Here is a 24535-nt window from a genome sequence, read left to right as displayed (position 1 = left end):
GCCCCTGCAACCCGCAGGCCTGGGATGCTGGTGGAGAACTCATGTCCATCCATTTGACTAATGGAAGACAGCTGATTCTTGTGCTTATAATCTGCTTTCTTCTCTCTCCACAGTGACACTTTCAGCTGCTCCACCCTCCTACTTCAGGGGATTCACATTAATTGCCCTCAAAGAGAACAGAGAGGGTGATAAGGAAGAAGACCATGCTGGGACCTTCCAGGTAAGGCCCCTCTGGGCTTTCTCAGCGGCCCTCCATGCCCTGGCAGGTAGAAGCCAAGTGAAAGGTGGACGGACTGACGAGCTGAATGAAGGGAGAGGTGCAAGTGTCTGCAGGGGTTTCTTGTGCAGTTCCTTTGACGTTGGCCAGGTGGGCCGGGTCCACGTGAAAGACCCATCACGGAGCAGGCAGCAAACGCCTCCAGTCTGTGTTGTGGCCTTCGGGGTCGGCCACCAGGCAGGGCTCTTCTGTGGCTCACAGTGCCTTCGGGCTGCAGAGAGTGCTGCACGGTGAGCCCTTGGAACCCTGGCGAGGCCCGCTGTTTTTGCTGTGCAGCCGTTTCATGATTGACTAGCGGTTCTCAAGTATAAACGGAACAAGAGCTGAGGATGGCCAGACTGGAGGGAGTTCAAAGCACAGGAGAAGGACCATTAAGGGAATGAAGAGATTGATTTATGAGGGAAGATTAAAAGAATTAAATATGCTTTGCTTGGCTGAATGAACAGGGCCGGGTTTAAGAGGTGGTAATGGTCTTTGAATGTCAGTCCTCGCAGAGCAACCTCCTCCGGGGGAGCCTTCTTTTGACTTTGTACCAAAGGGCACAGCAAGACGAAAGTGGGTCAGGGGAAGAAAGGGAATCTCAAAGGCGAGGGCCCTGACAGTGAGCCATATTCCACCGTGGAATATTCTTCCGAGGGAAGTGGTAGGAAACTCATCCCCTTTCAGAGGTTTAGAAAGAGGCTGGCAAGTTGTCAGAACATGTCCCAGAAGGACTGGGGAGATCCTAGGAGGAGGCCTGGCCAAATTTGCTGTAACCGTTTCTCATCTCAAATTTCCATTGTTCTGGAATCCATTTTTATCTGGCACTTGCAAACTCAGAAGAAAAAAAGAAACCCAAGAAGAATACTTACACCCATAGCTGGCTGCTGGGGACTCTGGTACCATTTGTGGGTTCCATTGAGGACCCTGCCCAAAATATCTTCCCCACCCAAAGGCATCTTTTAATCCCTTGTGGCCAGGTTGTAATTTTGAATCCTGTGATTAAAAACATTATTAATTCTTTTTAACATAAACAACAGTCCATTGTTTAGGATTCTGGGCTTCTGGCTTAGTGGGACTGTTAATTCCATGTTCATTGTAATGTCCTTCTATGCACCTAGATGGCAGGACCTTTCTTGGCTCGTATCTGAAGGAATTAACCAATAATAATACTAACAATGACCAAGATTTATTGGGTACTTACCATATGCCAGCCACTAGGTTAAGTACCTTACCTTATCTTGGTTTATCTAATCTTAATTTAGTTTACCTTGTCTTAGTTTAATTCTCAAAACAACCAAGTAGATAGGAATTATGATCCCTATTTTATAGATCAGGAAATTCAAACTAGACAGATTAAGTCACTTGCCTAAACGCGGAGAGTAAATAGTAAGGCCAGGCTCCTCTATCAGGTGTCTGATTCCAGAGACTAAACCGCTTCCCTATAGTACTCAAGAAGCTCCTGGCACAGGTGTGTTTGGACAGTGCATCAGTAGGGTTGTCATAGGAAGGGAAGATTCAGGCACGCATTCAGCCCACAAAGCATTAAAATATATTCCCCTTGTCCTTGTTGTGCTGACTTACCTGGAGGTTGGATGACTTAGATTCTGGGCAGCTGAGACATCTGGGTAGCTGAGTGTCAGGATGGGTAAGGTTCTAAGAAGGACAAAAGTGGGGGTGGGATGGAGAGAATGTGGTCTTAATTTTCACACAGACAAAGTTTATCTACTTTAAAATGATGCTTCAAGGTATATACACAAAAGAATTGAAAGCAGGGACTTGAAGTTATTTGTACTCCCACGTTCGGAGCAGCATTATCCACAATAGCTGAAAGGCGGAAACAACCCAAACGTCCATTGATGGATGAAAGGAAAAACAAAATGCAGTGGAAAATTGATCAGCCTTAAGGAGGAAGGAAATTCTGATCCATGCTATAACACGGTTGAACCTTGAAGACGTTATGCTGAGTGAAATAAGGCAGTCACAAAAGGACAAATAGTGTTTGATTCCACTTATAGGAAGCATCTAGAGTAGTCAAATGCATAGAAACGGAAAGTAGAGGATGGTCGTCAGGGGATGCGGGAGAGGGGGACAAAGGGAATGATTGATGAGCAGGTGTGGAGTTTCGGTTTGGGAGGATAAAAAAGTTCTGGAGATGGATGGTGTGACGGTTGCACAACAGTATGAACATACTTAATGCCATTGAACTGTACACTTAAGAATGGTTAAAATGGTAAATTTTATGCTGTGTATATTCTACCACAGTTAAAAAAAAATGATGCCTGAGTTAAGCCTAATGGGGGCATGATGTAGAGTTAGGCCTGATGGGTATATGGCTTATTTCCTAAATGCTGTTCTGTTTTGTTTTTTTTTTTTCCTTTTTCTCCCCAAAGCCCCCCGGTACATAGTTGTGTATTCTTCGTTGTGGGTTCTTCTAGTTGTGGCATGTGGGACGCTGCCTCAGCGTGGTCTGATGAGCAGTGCCATGTCCGCGCCCAGGACTCGAACTAACGAAACACTGGGCCGCCTGCAGTGGAGTGCGCGAACTTAACCACTCGGCCACGGGGCCAGCCCCAATGCTGTTCTGTTTTAATTCAATAAATTGATCGTCCTCTTCAACTCACTGTTGTTCTGCTCAGCTAAATCTTGGTCTCTGCCACCAACTGGTGAATACAAAGCCCTGCTCACAGTGGGCAGTGAGTAAATGTTTGTTGAATGAATAAATGAACAAATGATTCTTTCTGCTAGCATCCATAACTCAGTCCTATTTGGAATTGTTTCAGAATTCCTATCTCTTTATGCATCCTCCCTTCTTCCTTGTCTTAGAGCTTCTTACATTCTTTCTTCTTTCCTCGCAGTGGTTCTCAGAGTGTGGTCTCTGGACCAGCAGCGTCAGCGCCATCTGGGAACTAGTTAGAAACACAAAGTCTCAAGCCCCACGCAGACCTACTGAATCAGAAGCTCTGAGGGTGGGGCCCCCAGAACCAGTGTTTTAACAAGCCCTCAGGGTCGATCTAATGCACACTCAAATTTGACAACCAGTGTTCAAATGAGACATGGACCCAGCCCGCTCAACCTGACCTCCTCCATCATCACATCAACATATCCGTCTGCTCCTATCCTCTCATTGCTTCCACCAGCCCTGGAGGGATCAAAGAGAGAAACAAATACGGAAAATGCCTAACATACACTAATAACGTTTGTGTGCCAGATCCTGTTCTAAGTGGTTTACATCGATTAACTGATTTGATCCTCAGAGCAACACTATGAAATGAGCATTGTTGTCCTGTTTTTCACGGATGAGGGAAGTGTGGCACAGAGCAACTAAGTAACCTTCTTAAGACCCCTCAGCTGTGAGTGGTAAAGCTGGGATTCAAACCCAGGCAGTCTGGCTCCAGGTGCCTGCTCCCAACCACGGTGTAAACCCCCTCTTAGTTTGTGTGCGTGTTAAGTGAAAACATGAGGGCCTACTATGACTTTTTATGGTAGTAGCCTCTGTGCCAATGGCTTTATATGCGTCATCTTACTTGGTTCTCACAGCAACCCTGTGAGGTCAGGATTGTTATCCCCGTTTTCCAGATGATGAAACTGAGTCTCCAAGGGGTTAAGCAAATTGACCAAAGTAATTCAGTGTCTACAGGGGAAGGCAGAGGCAATCCTGTGCCAGTGATTTTCTCACACTTCATCTGCCACCCCTGCCCAGCCCTTGGGCATTAGATGCACACTCCACTTGGGTTCCCATTACCTCAGAGGTTGGAGGGGGAAGGGCCAGAGCTCGGGCCTCCGTTTTACCTCTCCTGCTTGAGTCACTGCGGTCTCTGTGTTTGCCCCCTGCTACTCTAGCATGAAAGTCTTTTCTGTCTGTACCAAAGCTGCCATCTTTGGAGTTATCCGTTTATTCATCAGCACTTATGGAGGGTCTCCTACGTGCCAGGCACTGAGGTAGCACTGGGGCTGCGATGGTGAGAAAAATACCCAGTCCTGCCCTCCTAGAGTTTACAGTGTCCTCCTTGTAACTGTACCTGAAATGACCTCTGCTGCCAACAGGCGTGGCAGGAAGTCAGCAAGTCCTCATTGGAACCTGAGTGGAGGATCAGAAACTACAAATGCCACGGTAATTTAAAAAATACATACGTGGTGATTAACAAATATTTGGATGTACTTCTTTGTTAACACTCTCCCTCCAAATATGACGGACCTTTGAGGACTTAGCAACAACAAAAAAATTCTAATACTCTAAGTCTGGTTAAAGATTACATTCTTAGCTCTAAAAGTGACTCTGAGAGGGGGTGATTTTGCCTCTAAAGAAGGGAGCCCTCACTGGGAGGGCATAGTCTTGCCAGGTTCAAACACAACGAAAGCAAACTGCAATGCCCCTTCATACCCAGCGGGGCGGGGACGGGGCTGCTTGGGACAGGGAGAGGAAGGGTTACAGCTCTCACCACGTGGGCAGAGGGCCCGGGAAGGGGGCGGGGCTGCCTGCTCTGCTTCCAGCGGCGGGCCAGCGTGGCAGCGCTGGCACAGACCACGGTGTCTGCCTCTGGCTGCCAGAAGGAAGAGACATGGAAACCTCTCTTTGATGGGCTAGCTGAGTGTACTCATGGTTAATTGAAAGTGACAAGGAATGCAGGGGCTGGACTGCCTGTGCAAAAGCTACCCACCAATCCTCTCAAATTGTATTCCTAAAAGCGAATTCCTCCCTGGAATGCTCACGGGCCAGCCAACTGCCCAGCTCTTTCTCCCACCTCCTCCAGGTCTCTGCTCAGATGTGCCTTTCCCAGGGAGGCCGCCCCCTCACCCTGTTTGAAACCTCATCCTCCTTCACTCCTGGAGCTAGCCTCCCTACCCTCTTCTCCACTTAAGTTTTTCCATTGCTTTTATCGCCACCTGACATGCTGTCTGCTTCACTTGCTGACTTGAGTGCTATCTGCGCCTTCCGCTAAGTTACGAGCTCCACGAGGCAGGGATGTTTATTTGTCTTGTACCCTCAGCACCTCAAACTGCACCCTGCACAGAGTAGCCACTCAAGTACTTATCGACACTATGCTAAGCTGCTAATTTATAACACCATTGCTTTATTTTATTTTTAATTTAAGGCCTATAGGTGTTGGCTAATTTAGGTAATAGTCTGCCAATCAAAGAAAGAAAGCCTCATTATAAAGGCATGTGCCTGAGAAGAGCCTTTATCAGTACTATACAAAAAAGGATCTTTTAATAACTAATTATCCCATATTCTTAATCACCTGTTTCTAAACTATTTTCATGATCTCTTCATTAACAATAAATATTTATTAGCAGTTAATGGGTTCTGAGCCACGTGAGAAGCTAAGAGGTTTTGACACACTTTTCTAGAAATAAAATGCTATTACAAGCCTCTTATTTGGAATTTTCTTAGTTTCTAGGAAAACTTTCTCTTGTTATATTCACCTAAGCTTAATCATGTTTCTATAATACTTTAGGAGTTTTCAATCTGCCATTCACTATTATAAATAATGGAGTAAAAACAGTTTCTTGCATAAAACTTTTTTCCCTATTTGGTATTATTTTGCTAGAGTAGTTTCCCAGAAGGGTAATTACATGTTCGTTCTTACGTTTTTGATGTGTGGTGTAAAGGTGGTCCCCACACCTCCTCCCAAAAAAATTCCACTCAGCACTCCTTTAACAACCTGGATACGGTTGTTCCATCATGGTAGCCACACCCACTGATGTGAAGGGAAAGGTATATGCCCATATCAGGACTGGGCATCACAGGATGTGGGCAGGTCAAATTGATAGACCAAATCTAGCAAGATGAATGCTAATGGAGGAACACAGAAAGTCACCTACCTGGATCCAAGTAACCAGTTGCACATGTCCAAGAAGAGAGATTTGGATTTATGGCAGCATGTTAAGCAAACACACACAAAAAATACCCTAGGAGTTTTAGTTGCCTATAAGTAAGTTCAGAATGAGTCATCCATGAGATAGGATCACAACAAACGAATGAGGTCTTAGGATGCATCATAAAAGCATGAACACAGGAGGTAGATTTTCTCGTGGGGTTCTTAATCCACCCTGAGAGAGCCCGCAATATACTCTTTCAGTCTCTATAGAGTACGCCTTTCTAGGGAACGAATATTACAGCATAAAAATACAGAGTTTTATTTCATTCATTCATTTGTTTATTCAGATATTTCCATAGCATTCATAGCTCTCTGTACTTTTCCTTCAGAGTGGTTATTACACCTTAGAATTATGTATTTTTTGTAGGATTATTCCTTTAATATTGCTCTGCCCCACCAAATTATAGGGCAAAACCATATCTGTTTTGCTCACTACTGTATTTCTAACGACTAGCACTATGCTTGGCACATGGTGGACATTCAATAAATATTAGCTGAAATGAATTAATGAAAGCACTAATTACCAGCTATGGGAAGGGCAACATACTAGGCTCTGAGCATTTTGAGATGAATAATTAAGGCCTGGTCCCTGGTATTAGGAGGTCAAGCTCTACGGGAGAACTTCCCAACCCTGGTATGCTATGTACACTGGTAGATCACAAATGGGTTATAGGAGAGCCTAGATAAACATTTCCTTAGTTATTGGGGTGGTCTCATCTGTTTACTCTAGAGAAATGCTATCATTTCCTATGTGTGACCGAGAATAAAGAGACTTGTATAGACAGAACTGTGTTGCAGCATGCTAAGTGCTATGATTGCTGCATGTGTGCAAATAAGAAAACAATCATTTGCAGGAAGTGAGGAGTGAGTGCTGATTTGGGAAGAGAGAAAGGACATTTATACAGATGGTAACTGTGAGTTGTCTCTTTGGGTGGTTGAAGTTTGCAGGTGGACAAGGGGTGAAGATGAAGGGTTTGTGTGAAGACCACTCTACTCTTTCCTCAGACCTCTATTTTAAAACTTTCTCTATTTTAATTTATCACTAAATCTTTTTTAACAAGTGCATACAACCCAGTGAGACCTCAGTAAAAGTTTTCTTAAATGAATGAACAAATGAATGAATGAATGAACCAGGAGATGAATGACGTGCCATGCTGCCCCCTTCCCTTCAGGAACTCAGTTGGTGTAAAATGCCCCAGGGAGCTGTGATCCTAAAAGAACCATCAAAAGAATACGTTGTTGTTTTTTTTTAAGTATGGTTCTTTTTTTTGGCTTGGAAATATTTGCCCTGAACTAACATCTGTTGCCAATCTTCTTTTCTTTTTTCTTTTTTTTCCCTCCTCAAAGCCCCAGTACATAGTTGCATATTCTAATCGTAAGTCCTTCTAGTTCTTCTATGTGAGTCAGCACCACAGCATGGCTACTGACACAAGAGTGCTGTGGTTCCACACTCCAGAAGCGAGCCCAGGCCACTGAAGAGGAGCGTGCTGAACTTTAACCGCTAGGCCATCAAGGCTGACTCAAAAGAACACACTTTAAAAGCAATGTCAATACTTCTTGTTCAACACTTAGTTTTCTTTTTTTTTTTAATTGCCACATAAAATCATTTGTAAGAAGAGCAAGAAGCAGTGGGCCACGTGAGTACCTGGGGTGGACGGGTCCTCAGGCTTCCACAACCCTGTTTCTGGTGCCTGCTACCAGGAAGGACAAAAAATAGTTTCCTTCCAGGCAGGCAATGCCTGAGTCTGGGACCCAGACTCATGGAGACTTGAGTACCACTCTTCTCAACAGAGCACGCTCTTGTTTTGTGTTGGAAAACACAGAAAAAGATAGATACAAAGAAGGATAAAGAAGAAATGCAAATACATCATCTTATAACCTAAAGATAATCACTATTAACATTTGGGTGCATTTCCTTCCAGATTTTAAGAATAAACGCATATACATATATATACACATGCACATATATGCATATATGTAATTTTCAATAAAATATTGGAACCGTACTATAGAAGGATCTTATATCCTGTTTTATTTTTCATGAACATTCTATTATATATTTCAATGCAATTAAATATTATTCCACAACATGAATTTTAATAGCTTTATAATATTCCACCATACTGTTGAATTATAACTTATGCAACCATTCCTCTATTGCTGGGCAAGATAAGTGGTTCCAGTTTTCCTTTTTCTTTTTTTCTGTTTACTCATAAAAAAACACTGCAGTGCACACTTTAATACATAAATCCTTGTCAGCATTCATGAGTATTTCCTTATTACTAATTTCAAGAATTAAATTACAGGGTCAGGCTAAGGTCTCTCTCTGCACACATGCACATATATGTACATATTAGCTCCTCTATTTCTACAGGTGGAAATTACATTTGGAATTTGACAGTGTCAGTGATGGGCACGTAGGTTATTATGACAGTAGAAAGCATCCCTATTTTTAGGTTGATCTTCCCACTCAAAAAGGACCATGTATCTCATTCTTCTTCCAATTCCAGCTTGGCTTTTCCATTTGGAGTATGCAGCGGGTGTGTGGAAAGAGCATGAGTTTTGGAGTCAGCTGACCTGGGCGCATATTCTGCCTCTACCAGCTGCGTGAAGAAGTTGCTTAATTTCTCTGAACCTTAGTTCCTTCGTCTATAAAATAAGGATGACAAACGTTGTTTTGAGTATCAAATGAGATAATTTATGTAAAATGCCCAATACAGTGCCCGAACATGATGGACCCGCAATCAATGTCTCTTCTGTCTGAGCCAGCAGCCAGGTGCCCTTTCCACCTCTCTGTGTCCAATGAATCACAAACGCCATCCCTCTGTAGATGTGACCAGACATCTTGTCTTAGGTATAACTGACCAGCTGTCTGTCTGACTCTACCAGGTGAGGGGAGAGACCAGCTTCTCTAATTCTTTCTATTTTTACTGTAACGTGATCGGGAAGCCTACAAAGTAACATGGAAAATTTCAGTGCTGCTGGATCCATGATACCCAATAAATAAAAACAGAACTCTGTTCAATGTGGGAGCTGGGTGTGTGGCTGGGCTCAATTACTGGCTTTGTGACCTACTCCCACATAGCAGCTTCACCAAAAATGGGGTTCAAATTATACCCTGACAAAGGCTTCACACCCAGGGGATGAGCAGACACAGGAAACCACCACTGTTGCCTCCAGGTACTAACTAGCTTAGGTGCGTCACTTACTTCCATTCTCTCCCCCTCGGCTGTAAGCTCCACGAGAACAGAGACTGTCTGATTCTTGCACAACAGCACACCAAGTGCTGGTGCAGTGCCTGCCACAAAATAGGTGCTCAGTAAATATTTCTCACATAGATAAATACATTTATTAATCTCCTGTCAGTTTCAGACCCATCCCATGAGATAGGCACTGTTATCATCCCATCGTACAGGCCAGATAAAACTGAGTGAATTAGAAATGTGACAAAGGGCACAGAGCCAGTAAATGGCAGTGAGTAAGGATTAAAACATCTGAGGTCTGTACCATTTTCTCTATTCAGCATCTCTTTTAGCTCCAGGGGAAGATGTGTGGAAGAGACAGACAGAAATCAACTACCTGGTCCCTTGAAATCCTTTCTGGGTCATTCCAGGGATCACACCAGGTTTATCTTCTTATAGATACATCATCCTCCAGGTCTCAAGCCTTCACATGCCTTCACATTTGTGTTTCCTGATACCTGTCTTACTTTCATCCCATTTAGAATCTGTGCCTTCTTATCCATTTCTGACCTCTCAAACTCTTGGCACATCCCTTTATTCTAGTTCTTCACACGCTGTGTGGCCCTGATGTGTTAAATTCCTATTCCCCTACAAGATTCTGCAAAGAGGCAGAAATCTGGGCTGCAGCCATCTCTGTATTCCCACGGTCTCACCAAGGCTTGGCACACTGGCCAGTTGATAAATGTTTTCCAAATTGATGGATGACTGCTGCTGGAATTCCTGGGCCTACCCACTTGTTTGCTGGCATTAGTTGGTCTCATGCTTTCTTACATGGGAACTAGCATTGTTTCCACATCTGTTTTTCTAAATGTCTGGAAATAATTTTCAAATACATTAAAGAGTTGTTTAGCACACAATATATAACTTTTACTGCCCCAAAAAACTTTTATCACATATGTATTAAGTAGCTTAAAAATACCAGTAAGCCACTGTGGGCCTTGTAATCCTCCCATCTTTAAAATGAGAATGCTGAGCCTCCATTCTAACCACTTTATGGGCTAGATCTTAATTCTGGTTTTACAAATACTTAAGTCATCTGGTTGCTTTTAAAAATAGAGTTCAATCCAAAGAGTGAATGGATCATCGTGTACTTAAACAGTAGCCTATTGTAGGGTATTTAGGTAGATTTTTAAAAATATTATAAATAATTTTATAAAGAAATCCTTTTTCATTTATTTATATATTCATTCAACAAATATTTATTAAGCCTACTATATACAAGGCATATTCTAGGTTGTAAGGATATAGCTGTGATGAAACAGACAAAAATCTTTGCGCTTATGAACATTGTGTTTCTATATTTTAGATCATTTCCATGGGATAGTTCCAAGTTTCTGTATCAAACAGTTTTTTGGCTTTTGATGTCTATTATTATGTCATTTTCTATCATACCTGATCAAGTAGGAAACTGACTCAGAGCTTAGTTTTAGAGCAAATGTGTAACCGAAGTTACCTTGTCTTGGTTTCTCCCCTTGCACACAGAACTGTCCCTCCGGTTGACCCCCCGCTGACACCTGATGTCTCATAGTTGTTTGTTTTGGACAGGCCAGGGTGTTGGCTGGAAGGAGTTCCCATCCATCTACCATGTGGTTACTAAACCACAATTTGCAAATCCCATTCTTATGCAATTACCTTCTTGGAATAAAGTTCAAAACTTAGATTTTCGCCTTGATAAATTTATTATTCAACATGACCCATCTCTCCAGCATTTCAAGATTCTGCTAGATTTGGCATCTTTTATCCAACATATTCCATCGCAGTCCTCACAGCTTTATGTTGTCTGCAGATTGAATGAGCCTGCATCCTCAGCTAAGCCATTGATCCATGCTGCAAGGACTTTATATTTCCTCTTCCCGCTAGCTAGGATGCTCCTCCCCCAGATATCCATAAGACTCTCTCTCTCTCTCACTTTTCAGGTTTCTGTTCAAACGTCATTTTGGTCAAAGAGCACATTTCTGACCATGTTTTATGAAACAATACCCCTATCACTCTTAATCCCATTTACCCCACTTTAGTTCTCTCCATTTAACTTATCACCACCTGACATGGTATATGCTTGCTGGCTTATTACCTATTTCCCCTCACTGCTATGTCAGCTCCACGAGAGTAGGGACATTGCTCTGTTCAGCGCTGTGTCTGTTCAGCGCTGTCACAGTGCCTGGCACATAGTAGGCATTTAATAAATAGCTGTCAGTTTCTTAGTTGTGCTTTTTAAATTTTGGCCTAAAACAAGTTGTTCTTTTTGACAATGAAATGACACCGATTCTATGGTAAAGACAAAAATTCTGCCCCCACTCCCCAGCCCCTTTCCTTCCCAAAGTCAGCTGACATCCCAGGGCTTCTTCGTATGTACCCACATGAGGACACACGCACACATCTCCTGGCCTCTTTCCAAAGCAGCCTGTACTTGTGCAGTTGCCTTCCTGGATCCTAGTACCATCAAGCACCGCATAATAACATTTCAGTCAATGACAGACTGCATATATGACAGTAGTCCCATAAGATTAGTATCATATAGCCTAGGTGTGTAGTAGGCTATACCATCTTTTGGTACACTCTTTGGTTTGTGTAAGTATACTCCATGGTGTATGCACAAAGACAAAATCACTTGCATATCCCCATTGTTAAGCAATTGCCTGAATCCCAATTTAATTTCATTATTTTAGTGGCAACATAGCCACTCTATCCCTCACTGGCTGCATAAGTTTGGGCCATTTAATTCACCCTTTCTGAGTTTGTTTCCTTGCTTGTCAATTTGAAATAATACTAATTCAAAGAGTTGTAAAGATTAGATAGGATTGCCAGTTTCTGCTACTACATGTAAAGAGCTCAGAAGTCACCACTCCTGTCCTCACAAGAAATAAACCAAAAAATTGAAATCAACAACTCTGATTAGATCCATCAGCAAATTGAGGTCACAAGGCAAACTGTCCCTCCTCTCCCTCAAACTGGAGGGAGGAGGAATACTGAGAATCACAGCTCATCAGGAGCAGAGGCTGCTGGAGACAGTAACTGACAGGAGCACTTCAGCAGTAATTGACGAGTAGCTGGAGGCTGCGTGTGGGCCAGCTTGAGAGTTAAACTCCTAGGCGCCCAGTGTGAGGAGATTCCCACACTTCTGTGAATTTTACTTCCAGGAATCTCACCAGGTTCTCACAGTGAAGATCAGAGGAAAACCCTTCCTGCTTCAAGCAGAGGGAGGGGAACAAATAACCGTTTTGAATATATCCAGAGCATTCTCCATAAGGAAGATCTGCCCTCAAAGGAAACTGCTTTCCCAGAGCCTTATCTGACCTGGGGGAAGGGCAATTAGCCAACTCTAGCCTCCTCTAGCCTTCCTATCTCACATAAGGGGAGTATAAAAAGAGCTAAAAGAAACTCTTCTGAAGTTCACAGCCTGGAGACTCTGACCTTATAAAAAAACTGAGATTTAATCCTAAGATTATAGAGTCTATCCCCTTCCCAATACCTTAGTACCACATCAGCAGGACTCCAGGATAATCACAGTGACAGCAGAGAGAGCTTCCAGGCACAAACTCTATTTAAGAAGGAGTTTCTAGAGAAAACCAAAGATAATAGAGGAGACAAAAATAAGGACACTGGAGGTAATTGAAGCCTCTGACACCTGAGGCTACAGCAAACATTAAACACAGCCTAACTCCTAGCCAGATAAACATAAAACCTCATGCTAAAGGCCTTTTTACCTCAGTTCCTATTATTCTATAGATCATGTCTGAGTTTCAACAAAAAATTACAAGTCAGGCCAAAAGGCAAGAAAAAACACAGTCTGAAGAGACAAAGCAGGCATCAGAACTAGACTCAGATAAGGCAGAGATTTTGGAATTATCAGACTGGGAATTTAAAATAATTATGATTAATATGCTAAGGATTCCAATGAAAAAGTGGACAACATGCTAGAACAGATAGTAATGTAAGCAAAGAATTTGAAATTCTAAGGAAGTATCTAAAGGAAATGTCAGAAATCAAAGACATTTATGTAACAGATATGAAGAATACCTTTGATAGATTCACCAGCAGATTGAACATGACCAAGGAAAGAATCACTGAGCTTGAAGATATATCAGTAGAGACTTTCCAAACCAAAATGCAAAGAGTAAAAGGAATAAGAATGAGAAGAAAAGCAGAACAGAATACCCAAGAACTTTTGGACAACTACAAAAGTGTAGCATATGTATAATGGGAATACCAGACAAAGAAAATGAGAAAGGAGTAAAAGAAATATTTGAAGATTAGAGATTAGATGAAATAATACATTAAAAAGACACCAAAGTAGCTTACTTATACTATGTGATCAATAAATGATAACTGCTATAACTACCACTATCATCATCATCATCATCATTAATTGATAGATCAAAGTAGCAGAGAAGGGAAGAAGGGTTTGGATTAAAGGCAACCTTTTAGAAAGGACTTAGTCTTCCTCAGAAACTGGAGGGAAACTTCTTTATTTGAGACGAGGGAAAGGCAAGGAAAACTAGTGAAAATACACAATTATTCGTTGAAAACCAAGAAAAGAGTGTGGGAGAGTTCACATAGAATTCTCTCCATATAATTCTGACTTTAATAATAATATCTTCTCACAGGATTATTGAAAAGATTAAATAGTGGTAACAGTAGTTTTCTAATTGTAGTGAACATCAAGATCTCCTGGGTTCTCGTTTGTAATGTGCCTCTCTGGGACCTAACCCAGGGAATTTGATTCTATGCATCTAAGAAAGTGAATAGTTGGGGCAGAGGACCCTGCATTTTTAATAAGCACCCTAGGTAAATCTGATATAGGTGCTCCACAGAGCACTCTTTAATAAATATGCAAGCATATTGATTACAGCCTGGCCTGAAACATGCTCAACAAATGTTTTTCAAGTAGATAGGGGCAAGCCATCTGCAGAGGGGCAAGGACAGGGCTGAGGACTAAGGAGAGGGAAGAGGCTGGGAACAAGGGCAGAAGGAATGTGGTGGGAGTCCGTGAGAGGTGGACAGAAGGATTGCCTAGCAATAGAGAGACTCTAGGATTCCTAGGGGGAATCTTCAGACTAGATTTGTAAACTTTCTCCATCAACCCTCAAGAGCTTGGTTGCTGGAGCTAAGTGAACAGGCGGTATGGTTTTCCCAGGGCTGGCAAGTGCAGGATGCAGTGGAAGATGGGAAGTCACAAGCATCTGGCCAAGGGGAAAGGGAACCAGGGCACCATTGAGAAGGCTGGTCAGGAGTCCAGGCTGGGAGGAGGCAGTACCTCCAGTATCTCCTATCATAAAACAACCTCAAAAGTCCTAGGATCCCACGTCTTCTCCACCCACTACCTCATTTCTCTGCCCCACTTCAGAGCCAAGCATCCCAAGAGAGTTATGTCTACATGTTTTTCCCACATCTTCACTATCTATTCACTTCTCAACCCCGACCAGCCTAGATTTAGCCCTGTTACACCACCAAAATGACTCTTGCCAGTTTCTTCAGTGGTCTCCATGGTGTCAGTAGACACTTCTCCATCAATTCCTTACCCATCTCTCAGCATCACAGAGAGGGCTAATCGCTCTTTACCTAAGACACTCTTCTCTCATGTCTTCCTGATTTTATTTATTTTTCTTTCTGGCTATGGCTGTGCCTTTATTCGCTTCTCCCCTCTACCTGAGTTCTAAATCTTGGTTTCTCATACTTGGCACTATTGACATTTGGAGCCAAATAATTCTTTGTTGTGGGCAGCTGTCCTGTGCATTGAAGGATGGTTGGCAGTGTCCCTGGCCTCCACCCACTAGTGGTCAGTATCACCTCCTCCCCCCACCAGTTGGGACAACAAAAAATGTTTCCAGACATTGTCAAATGTCTCCTGGGGGACAAAATTGCCCTCAATGAGACTCACTGCTCTAAATGTTGCGCTCCCCCAAACTCAGTCCTGTGACCCTTTCTGTCCTTTCTCTACACTCTGTTAGTCCATTCCTATGGGGTAAGTCCCATCTATGTGATAATGACGTCCATTCATGCTTCTCTTAAACATTCGTTGCCCACTTCTATGTTCTAGACCTTAGACTGAGATAGAGGATAAATTAAGACTGTGGTTTGTCAAATTAGTTGGTGTGGATTTCAATCCCTGTTCTTCTCTTGCTAACTGTGTGACTTCAGCCCTCCCAGCTTCCATTTCTTACCATGAAAAATAGAAATAATAAAGAGATCCAACCTGTAAAGACAAGCATTAGAGTCCCTGACACATAGTAAGTGCTTAAGCATTAATTACCATAACTTTCATAATTATCACAGCACCTTAAGGGTATGCATGGTGGGCTTCTAAAGCACAAAGGAGGCATTGTTAGCCCTGTTGGGTCATGTAATAGAGTGTTGAGGGTTCAGCTCTAGGGCCTGAGAGAGCCGGGTTCAAATCCTGAGTCCACAATTCCGCTCTGTGGCCTCTCTAAGCGTGTTTCTTCTTCCTTGTAAAATGGGAATAGTAATAGTGCCTACTTCATTGGGTGACTCAAATGAGATAATTCTAGGAAAAGGGTTTAACATTGTGTCCAACACATTGATAATTAATAAACATTAGTAATTATTATTAGGGGGGCATGAGGGACGCTCATCTTTAACTGAATCTCAAAACTCAAGGAAAGGGCAGCCTGGGCAGATATTTATTCTTTCACAGTTCTGGAGTCCAGAAGCCCAAAATCAGTTTCTCTGGGCCACAGTCAAGGTGTCAATAGGACCACACTCCCTCCGGGGGCTCCAGGGGAGAGTCCGTTCCTCATCTCTTCCAGTTTCTGGTGGCTGCCAGCAGTCTTGGTCTTGTGGCTGCATCACTCCAGTCTCTCCTCTGTCTTCATGTTGCTTTCTCCTCTGCGTCTCTCGCTCAAAACTCCCTCTGCCTCTATGTTTTAAAGATACATGTGATTGCATTTAGGGCCACCCAGATAACCCAGGATAAATTCCTTCTCTCAAGAGCCTTAAATTAATCACATCTTTGCCATATAAATTTATATTCACAGGTCCCAGGGATTAGGAAGTGAATATACTTTGGGGTGACATTTTTTTGCCTACCACACAGATCCATTTAAGATCACTGACCTTGGAGGGCCCTCAACCCACCTGGCAATCTCACTAAATTACCCTGGAAGGCTCTCTTTCCCACTTCTCTAATCTGATTTCCTCTAATTTCTGACCTTTCTCTACCTTTTTCCACATCACTCTTATCAAATGACCTTGTCTCTTTCTCTTTAGGAAAAAACAAGGAAATCCCTGGACCAGGACTCGTTAACTTGTTGTCACCAAGTTAATAGACCTACCTGCATCTTTCCTCACCACCCTGCTCTCTCCCTTCTCCTAAGGCCAGATTCTCTACTTAGGCTCTTGTTACCACCCGCTCCTGCCTTCTCAGGAAACTTAAATGGCCAGTAGCCCCTTCTCCCTTTTGTAGAGTCAGACTTTTCCTCTCGATTAGATGCTTCTCATCAGCTCAAGCTTTAGGACATGAATCTCCCTTCTTAAAAGAGCAACAACAAAAAATTCCCACAACAAACACAAACTCCATCCCCTGACCAACCCATCACTAAGTCCTGTGGATTGTACCTCCTGAGTATCTTTCTAATTCACCAGCTTCTTTCCTTCTGAGCCTACTCTTAGTCCAGTCCATCATCATGTTCTCCTAGATGACCACAGTGACCACCCTTCAGCCTCTTTTGCCACCTCTCTGTGGTTCTGCTGAGCACCCTTCAGTGGCCTGTGTGACCAGTGGGACAGCTCCAGGGCGTCAGGCACTTTGTTTCATTCTCTGCTGTATTCCCTGTGTCCCGACATCTAGAAAAGTGCCTGGAACATAGTAGGCACTCAATAAATGTTTATTTTACTTTATTTTTCAGTTTGACTCTTTTTTTTATTGAGGTAACATCGATTTATGACATTCTATAAATTTCAGATGTACTTCATTATATTTTGCCATCTGGATAGACTACATCGTGTTCCCCACCAGAAGTCTAGCTGTCATCCATCACCATACAGATGTGCTCCTTTACTGCTTTCACCCTCCCCACCCCCTATCCCCTCTGGTAACCACCAATCTGTTCTCTGTATCTATGTGTGTGTTTATTTTCCACATATGAGTGAAGTCATATGGTATTTGTCTTTCTCCATCTGATTTATTTCGCTTAGCATAACACCCTCAAGCTTCATCCATGTTGTTGCAAATTGCATGATTTCATACTTTTTTAAGGCTGAGTAGTATTCCATGTATATATGTGTGTGCGGATATGTATATATATACGTGCGTGTATATATATATATGTATATGTGTGTGTATATATATATATGTATCTATAGATAGATAGATATCTACACACACACATATCTTGACATCATTCTTAGCAGTATCTCTTGGAATAAATGGTTATTTCAGAAGGAGACCATTTCCTTAATAGCCTATAAGGCCCAGCAAGGTCTGGCTCCTACTTCTCTTTCTTCTCACATCCTCTCACCCTTGCTCCCTGGGCCCTAGACACTCTGGTGCCCTCCCGTCCTGGGGCCTTTGTAAGTAAATGTTTTCTTGTTGTTTGGAACACTCAACCCATCTTTTCCTACCTAATGCCAACTCAGTCTTCAGATCTCAGTGTATATGTTTCAAGTTACTTCCTTGGAAAAGCTTTTGTTAGTACCCTTATATGCCCTTATATCCTCTCATCATACATGTATCTTTCCTTTGTGGAAACTTTCCCAGCTATAATTGTGTTCATATTTGATGACTATCTGATTAATGTCCATCTTTCCCATCAGATGAGGATTGGGGCCATTGTATTCCTGGTGCTTAGCATATTGTCTGACACACATAGATGCTCAGTAAATAAATATTGCAGGAGTTAATGAATGGATAATGGAATAATGTTGGGGCTGAGATCAGATACAGGAAGAGGAGAGCATTTGGTGGAAAAGTCACAGCTCAGTTTTGCACATGTTGGAGAGTCCAGCAGATGATTTAGTCAGAGAGGCTCCCTGTTGGTTGGAAATTTGGATTGGGAGCTCAAGACAGGGCTCAGGCTAGCTATTTAGACTTAGGCAGTTGGTGAAACTAACTGGAAATGACAGGAAAGATTGGAGATACAGGAGGATTAGCATCTGGAGATGAGAGGGGGATGAGATTAAGAGCAGCCTGGGAGCTCACTTCAGAAAGGAAGAGACAGAAATGTGAAAGATAGATGTCACAGAGAGAAATGTGGAGATAGAAGGGAGGAAAGAGCTTGAGGGGGATGTGACACAGAAGGTGAGGACAGGTGAAGGTGAAGGGGGGCTATGGGGAGACCGGGGCTTGAGGGGAAGGGGGAAAGTTTAGATTTTCTTAGAGGTGGAAAGCTGTTGTCGCCATAGGCCAAGCAGGTAACCTACGTGAACGAAGCGTCTATGTCTGTGACATAATCCTGTCATCCTGGATGCAAACTATTTCTCAATAGACTATCCTGCAGCTGTTCACAGCTGCCCAAACTCACTGAGGCAGGTAAGCCAGGTGTGATGAGCTTTCTTTTCTAGCTGCAATATTAAGCTGGAGTCATATCCTTTGCTATGCCCTTTCCACTAAACCACACCGTCACGCCCTGCTCTAGCCTACCTGTCTGAGGCTTGAGGATGTGTTACTGTCATTTTTCAGCATTTCAGTCTCCTGCAGATGAAACTGGCCCCCAGCCAGGGGAAAATAGAATGTCCTTGGTAAATAGCATTATGATAAGATCTTGGCTTTAAGAAATCCTCATGTTCCTTGTAACATACTATTCTTTTTTCTTTAATGAGGAGCCCTTAAGAATCAATTATATTCTCCTAATTAGTGTGGGTGATCAGGACAGACCAGGACCAAAATATTATGCACAGAATGTGACTCCAGTCTAGGGCAGCTGAATGTGAGGAGCACACGTAGCTGCAGAGCGGGTCTCGGCCCTCTCTGCCCTTCTGTGTGGGTTTGAATCTCGCTCAAGCAGCTCAGAAGAAAGAGCGTTTGACTCTACTGAGGGTATGAGGTGTAAGGCAGCAATATAAAGTGTGAAAAGTGCTTAGCAGAGTGGGGCCAGCAAATAGCAGATGGATGTATGACAGTGGGGTGCTAACTGCCTCAAGTGACTGAGGGTCTGGTCGTGAAGGCCTTAGAGGCCAAGGAGGGAGTTGTCAATGCTTCTCCCCTTCCTTACCAGGCAGGGCTTGCTGCTCAGCCTTCCAGAGCCCAACACTCAGTGCTGCCAGCCACCGCCCCTGGTAACTCGTTGCTGCGAAGCCGTCTCATGCTAATGGTGATTGTAGCCCAAGAAGACCCAGCCCTCCTGCAGGCACCTTCAGTCCCAACTCCCACCCTGGCATTTTGCCCAGTGCCACACAACCCAGATGGGGAGATTGATGCAGTGCCACAGCCGTGTTTCCTGTGACCCCAAATGAGGGGCAGCTTTTGATACTGGTGAGATATATCTGGGAACCAGATGAACACCTGCTCCCTTCTAGAACAACTTAATGGTGCCAAGCATTTTCTCACTTTGGAGATGTGCAGACCACGTTGATCCCATGTGCTGGGGAAAGAGGCTTTCTCCATAAGTACACCATCCACAGACTGCAGCCTTCTAAGTAGGAACCAGGATTAACCAGTTTGTCTGTTGGTCTGGCAAGCCCTCACTCCTCTTTTGAGACTCAGCTCAAGGTCACTTCCTCTGTGAAGCTGCTCCAGTTCCCCCTCCCCCACCCCAGCCCCCATTAGAAGCCACACCCTCCTGAAGCTTCCAGCTCCTTGGTTCCAATGAATTTCCCTTTTATTTGCACCTCTTTGCCTCAGCTTTCTAGACTGCAAGCCCCTTGAGGGCAAAGCATGTTTTAATCTTCTTGGAATCTCCAGGGCCCAGCACAAAAATTAGTTCTTGGTAGTTAATTAGTAAGTGTTTGTTGAATAAAATTGTGGCTACATTTTATGTCCTCTTCCTTAATTATTAAATATTAAATACATCTATTTATGTATTCTGCCTTCCTGGAGAGGTGTTGCTGTCCCTACACGAAATGGTCTCTGATGGCTGATATTTCTTACATCTTCTCCCTGTGGGTCTGTTCCCGACAGCAGCCCCGTCTTCCAAATGCAGTTTCACACGTGTACTAAATCAGTTTGCTGCAGCCCGAACCTCGGTTCTTGCTTCTCCTTCAGAACCAGTTGTGGGCTGGGAATACGGATCCAGGCAATCCCAGAAGGCCCATGCTGACAACTCCTGCTAACTCGTAGGCTGATTATGCAGGTTATTCACTATATAAGCCTTTTACTTCTTGTTCCCTGAACCCTCTCTGTGTAGCCTTGTCTGTTTCATCAGTGAGGGCACTGGCGGCTCAGAGACTGGGAAAACCAAGCCTACCCCACTCTATTCCCATTCGGCCAGCTTTTATCCTCGTTTGGGGTTTTGGAATAAAAAAATCTGATCTATTAGTAAAGGAGTGATCATTAGTCATTTTAGAGACACTCTCTAAGACTGCCAATTAATCCAATTTGGCTGTTCTGTTTTAAAAAAAGAAAAAGGAGGCAGGAATTAAGGGGTTTGGTAACAATTATTCCCCAAATTCTGACTCACTGATGGCTTTTTGGTTACAGATGCCAGAAGTCCCATTCACTGCGTTGCCTGGCTATTGAGTAGGATCTTCCTAGAGTATATGCAGTTTGAATGGGGTTTTGGAAGCTGCTTGAATTTTGTTCAGGACATATTGCTACTATTGAATATACTGCCTCTTGAGCAACCGGTTTACCCAACTGGGGGAAGCTTAGCTCACTTTATTAAATTTTTAACTGCATCTCAGTGTACTTATTCTCAGGAAAGGTAGATTGTAAGAAACAATTCTGAAATACGTGGACATGCAGCAATTTTTTAAATTATTTATGTTACAGATTTAGACTCCATTCAGGTCAAGCACACCCCCTGGAGGATGCGTTAGTGGTTTGCGAGTTTTCCTCCCGTGTACATCACGATACTACTCTTAATAACAGCCAGCATTTATTGAGCGCCCGTTGTATGCCAGGCTCTACACTGGGTGCCCTATCTACTTTAACTTTTATCTTTAAAAGACATCTAAGAGAGGTTATTTACTTGCTCAAGTCCACACAGCAATGACTCCCAAACTTGTGGGGTGTTTTTTTCCTTGGGTGCTTTGTGGAAAGGAGAAAGAAAGTTACAGCCTGTTTGCAGTCGCCATGGGTTTAAGAGCAAGAGGAGTATTAAGCATAGAAACCTGAGAAGGCTGGTTCTTTTGAAGCTTTTGACTATAATCAAATTAGACGCTAATGTGCTAATGCCCGGGGAGAAGCCCTGTGCGGGAGACCACTTCCTCCGGCCTCTCTCCCAGCCTGAGCTGCCTCTGGCCTGCCTGAACCCACTAGTGACTTCTGGATCCTGGCTCTTCTTCTCCTTCCAGCTAAGTGGACTAAGTGGGCCCAGCCCAGTGACTTATGTCTGTGCTGTGGCTTCTTAACAGTAAGTGAGATGGCAGCAAGCATAGACTGCCATGGGTGGGAAAAGAAAGAAGGGGCTGCCACAGACCAGGGAGGGCAATGACAGCATTCCACAGGTTCTAAAATGCCCCTTTTTAACATTGCAGTCAGAAATCAGAATGCATTTTACAATTGATAAACGTGAAATGTAGGATTCATTCTCCCCAGATAAGCTGTTGCTGCATCATCGATGCCTCTTACACTCAATGGCATCTCACGCTGGAGGAACTATGGCGGGTATTCTCTTGTGTGTCAGCTCTGATCAAGTGGTGGAGACCATCTGGAGTTGGGAGGAGAGGGGTCTGATGCTGTGTCCTGTCGCAGTGGGGAAGAATGATAAGCTGCGGCATCAACGTACATCAGAAATGGCATGGAATCCCTAGTGCTATGCATTTGCACCTTCGTGAGATGTCCTTGGGAGCAAATGGAGGAACACCCGCCATGTCTTTAATTGTAAACTGAGGGAGACAGTACACAGGGAACATTTCTCAGGGACCAGGTCAGAGGCCTGCCTCCTTTCACACAGATTTGTGACTTTGGTCTTTTCAAAGAGCTTTTTAGAATATTATTTTAATTATAAAAAATAGTCTGTGCTTATTGTAAAACAAAGATATGGAAGTATACGAAGTAAAAAATTTCATTGTATGAGTGTTACTATTAATGGCCGTATACATTGTTTTTACCTTTTTTTTTAGTGCAAACCAACATGCGTGTTTATATGTGATGGGAGTATGCATGCACACATACTTATTTGTATATCTGTAGAGTAAATTTTAGAAGCAGAATTCTGGGTAGACATCATTTTAAATAGGCATAAAATAGTCCACTCAGCCTTTCCCTCTTGAGGTGTAGCTCAAAGATTATTTCCTATTCTTCATTAGTATAAATACTCAAAAAATAATCTTTGACCAAAAAAACTTTTCTTATGTTTAGATTGATTCATTAGAATGGTTTCCCAGATGTGGAATTACGTATTAAGGGATAGGAACATGCTTAAAGTTTTTGATAATTTGTGAATTGATATTCCAAAGACTTGGTTGATTGACACTTGTAACTATGGGTAAATTTAAGCTCAGTAATAAAGCCTTTGTGTTTCCACTGCCAAAGAACAAGAGAATGTTGGAAATATCCCAGTGTGCATCCATGGCGGCTGTTTAGCAACAGGTCTCGCTAGGAGTGGGGCAAGTCGTGCTGTCCATGTGCAGTGCGTCAGGGGTTCAGGGTCTCAGGGACACCTCTGGGGAAATATGCAGGCTCTGGGTCACCCTTGGCTTTATTTGTCTTAGCTGAATTGCTCATAGCAGGCTGGGGAAATGTCCCCACTGCCAGGACTCAAGGACGGATCTCTGAAGTGTCAGGCCACTGACTTTCCTTCTCATGGGTCAAGTGCAGATGACCACGGAAGGCTCAGAAGTTGATGACTTACTCGGGGGTCATCCAATCTTGGGACTGATTCTTCTTCTTTCCTTTAGAGGGAGAGGGGGAAGGAAGAGAAGGAAAAGGGCTCAGATAGCAGCTTGAGACACTACTGTCCCTGGGCATCCTACTAACCATACCTCAGGAATTTTCTTTTCTCTGTGGGTATAATAGCAGTGTGCTCTCTTCACAAGAGCGCTTAACGAAGTTCTAAGCACCTTTCACACATTATCTCATTGAATACGGTTCATTTAACTGAACCACCAAGAGTCTAAGTGGTCTTGGAAACTAGCAAGGTGATTCTGTGATCTGTGCACTTTGCACTTGTACTGACCTGTAAGAGGGATTAACTGGGAAACAAACGTTGGATCTGCCAGACAGAGGCCATTGTGCTACCTAGGGTTCAGCAAGAAGGCAGGAGTATATGCATCCAGGTAGACATCTGTTTCTAAATAACAACCAACTTAAGCATCCATTTATTTGGAAATGGGCCCATGTAACTATAGCATTGGTTATGCTTTCTCTAAATTTGAATAGCGTCACCCCTCATTTATTGCTAATGGATGCTTTAAAGCAAGTTCTCAGCATAGGGTTTTTTTTCTATTATATTTTTATACTTACATTAAAAAAGAAATATATAGCCAACCTTGTTCAAAAAGAATTTAAGATAGCTCATATCTGGTTTAATCTAAAATTAATGCCTCTAAAATAGAATTTTAAAATGATCATTTTAGTGGTGCTTTGGGGACTTGAATTGAGAAAGTAAGGAAGCTGGGTGTTGACTCACACAATTCCTTTTATCTCTGCAGAAGGAAATGTGCCATTTTTCCATTTCAGCTCAGGCAAGTGCTTCTTGATCACTTAGGAAGTGCCAGGCGTTGCCTTTGGCCAGCAAGACCTATGTGCATTGTGCACCAGCTGACAGCAGATCGGCAGACGTTTGCTTACAGAATAGGCACATGGCATTGCAACTTTGCAAGGCAGGCTCTCAACTCCCCTTGCAGGTGCCCATGGATTGCCGCTACTGAGGGAGACTTGTGTACGATCGGCGCTGGTGTCAGGTTCATTTTCATTGGCAGCGGCCCTGCTGGCACATGCTTCATTTTCCCATGTTCAAATGAGAAATTTAATTTTAGTCTCCAGAAGTATTAATTATTAAGGAAAATATTACAAACCGCTTTTCAAGTTGAGACTGAACAAATGGCCAAGTATAACTGGATTCAGGGCCCTGAAATAAAGACATTGTTTCTTTAAAACA

The 24535-nt window shown here is 43.1% G+C and overlaps 1 protein-coding gene across 1 annotated transcript in view; it reads left to right on the top strand.

Annotated features, from left to right (window-relative positions):
• Positions 1–24535, top strand: part of SPON1 (spondin 1) — a 245046-nt gene that overhangs the window by 20168 nt on the left and 200343 nt on the right. The window contains exon 2 of the mRNA XM_046685570.1: positions 114–220. Coding sequence (XP_046541526.1) covers positions 114–220 — 107 coding nt within the window. The remainder of the gene's footprint in view (positions 1–113; positions 221–24535) is intronic.

Source organism: Equus quagga, chromosome 14 (genome assembly GCF_021613505.1).
Source record: "Equus quagga isolate Etosha38 chromosome 14, UCLA_HA_Equagga_1.0, whole genome shotgun sequence".
Classification (NCBI taxonomy): Eukaryota; Metazoa; Chordata; class Mammalia; order Perissodactyla; family Equidae; genus Equus; species Equus quagga.
The sequence above is the reverse complement of the archived record's forward strand: the minus strand, read 5'-3'. Positions and strand labels throughout refer to the sequence as shown.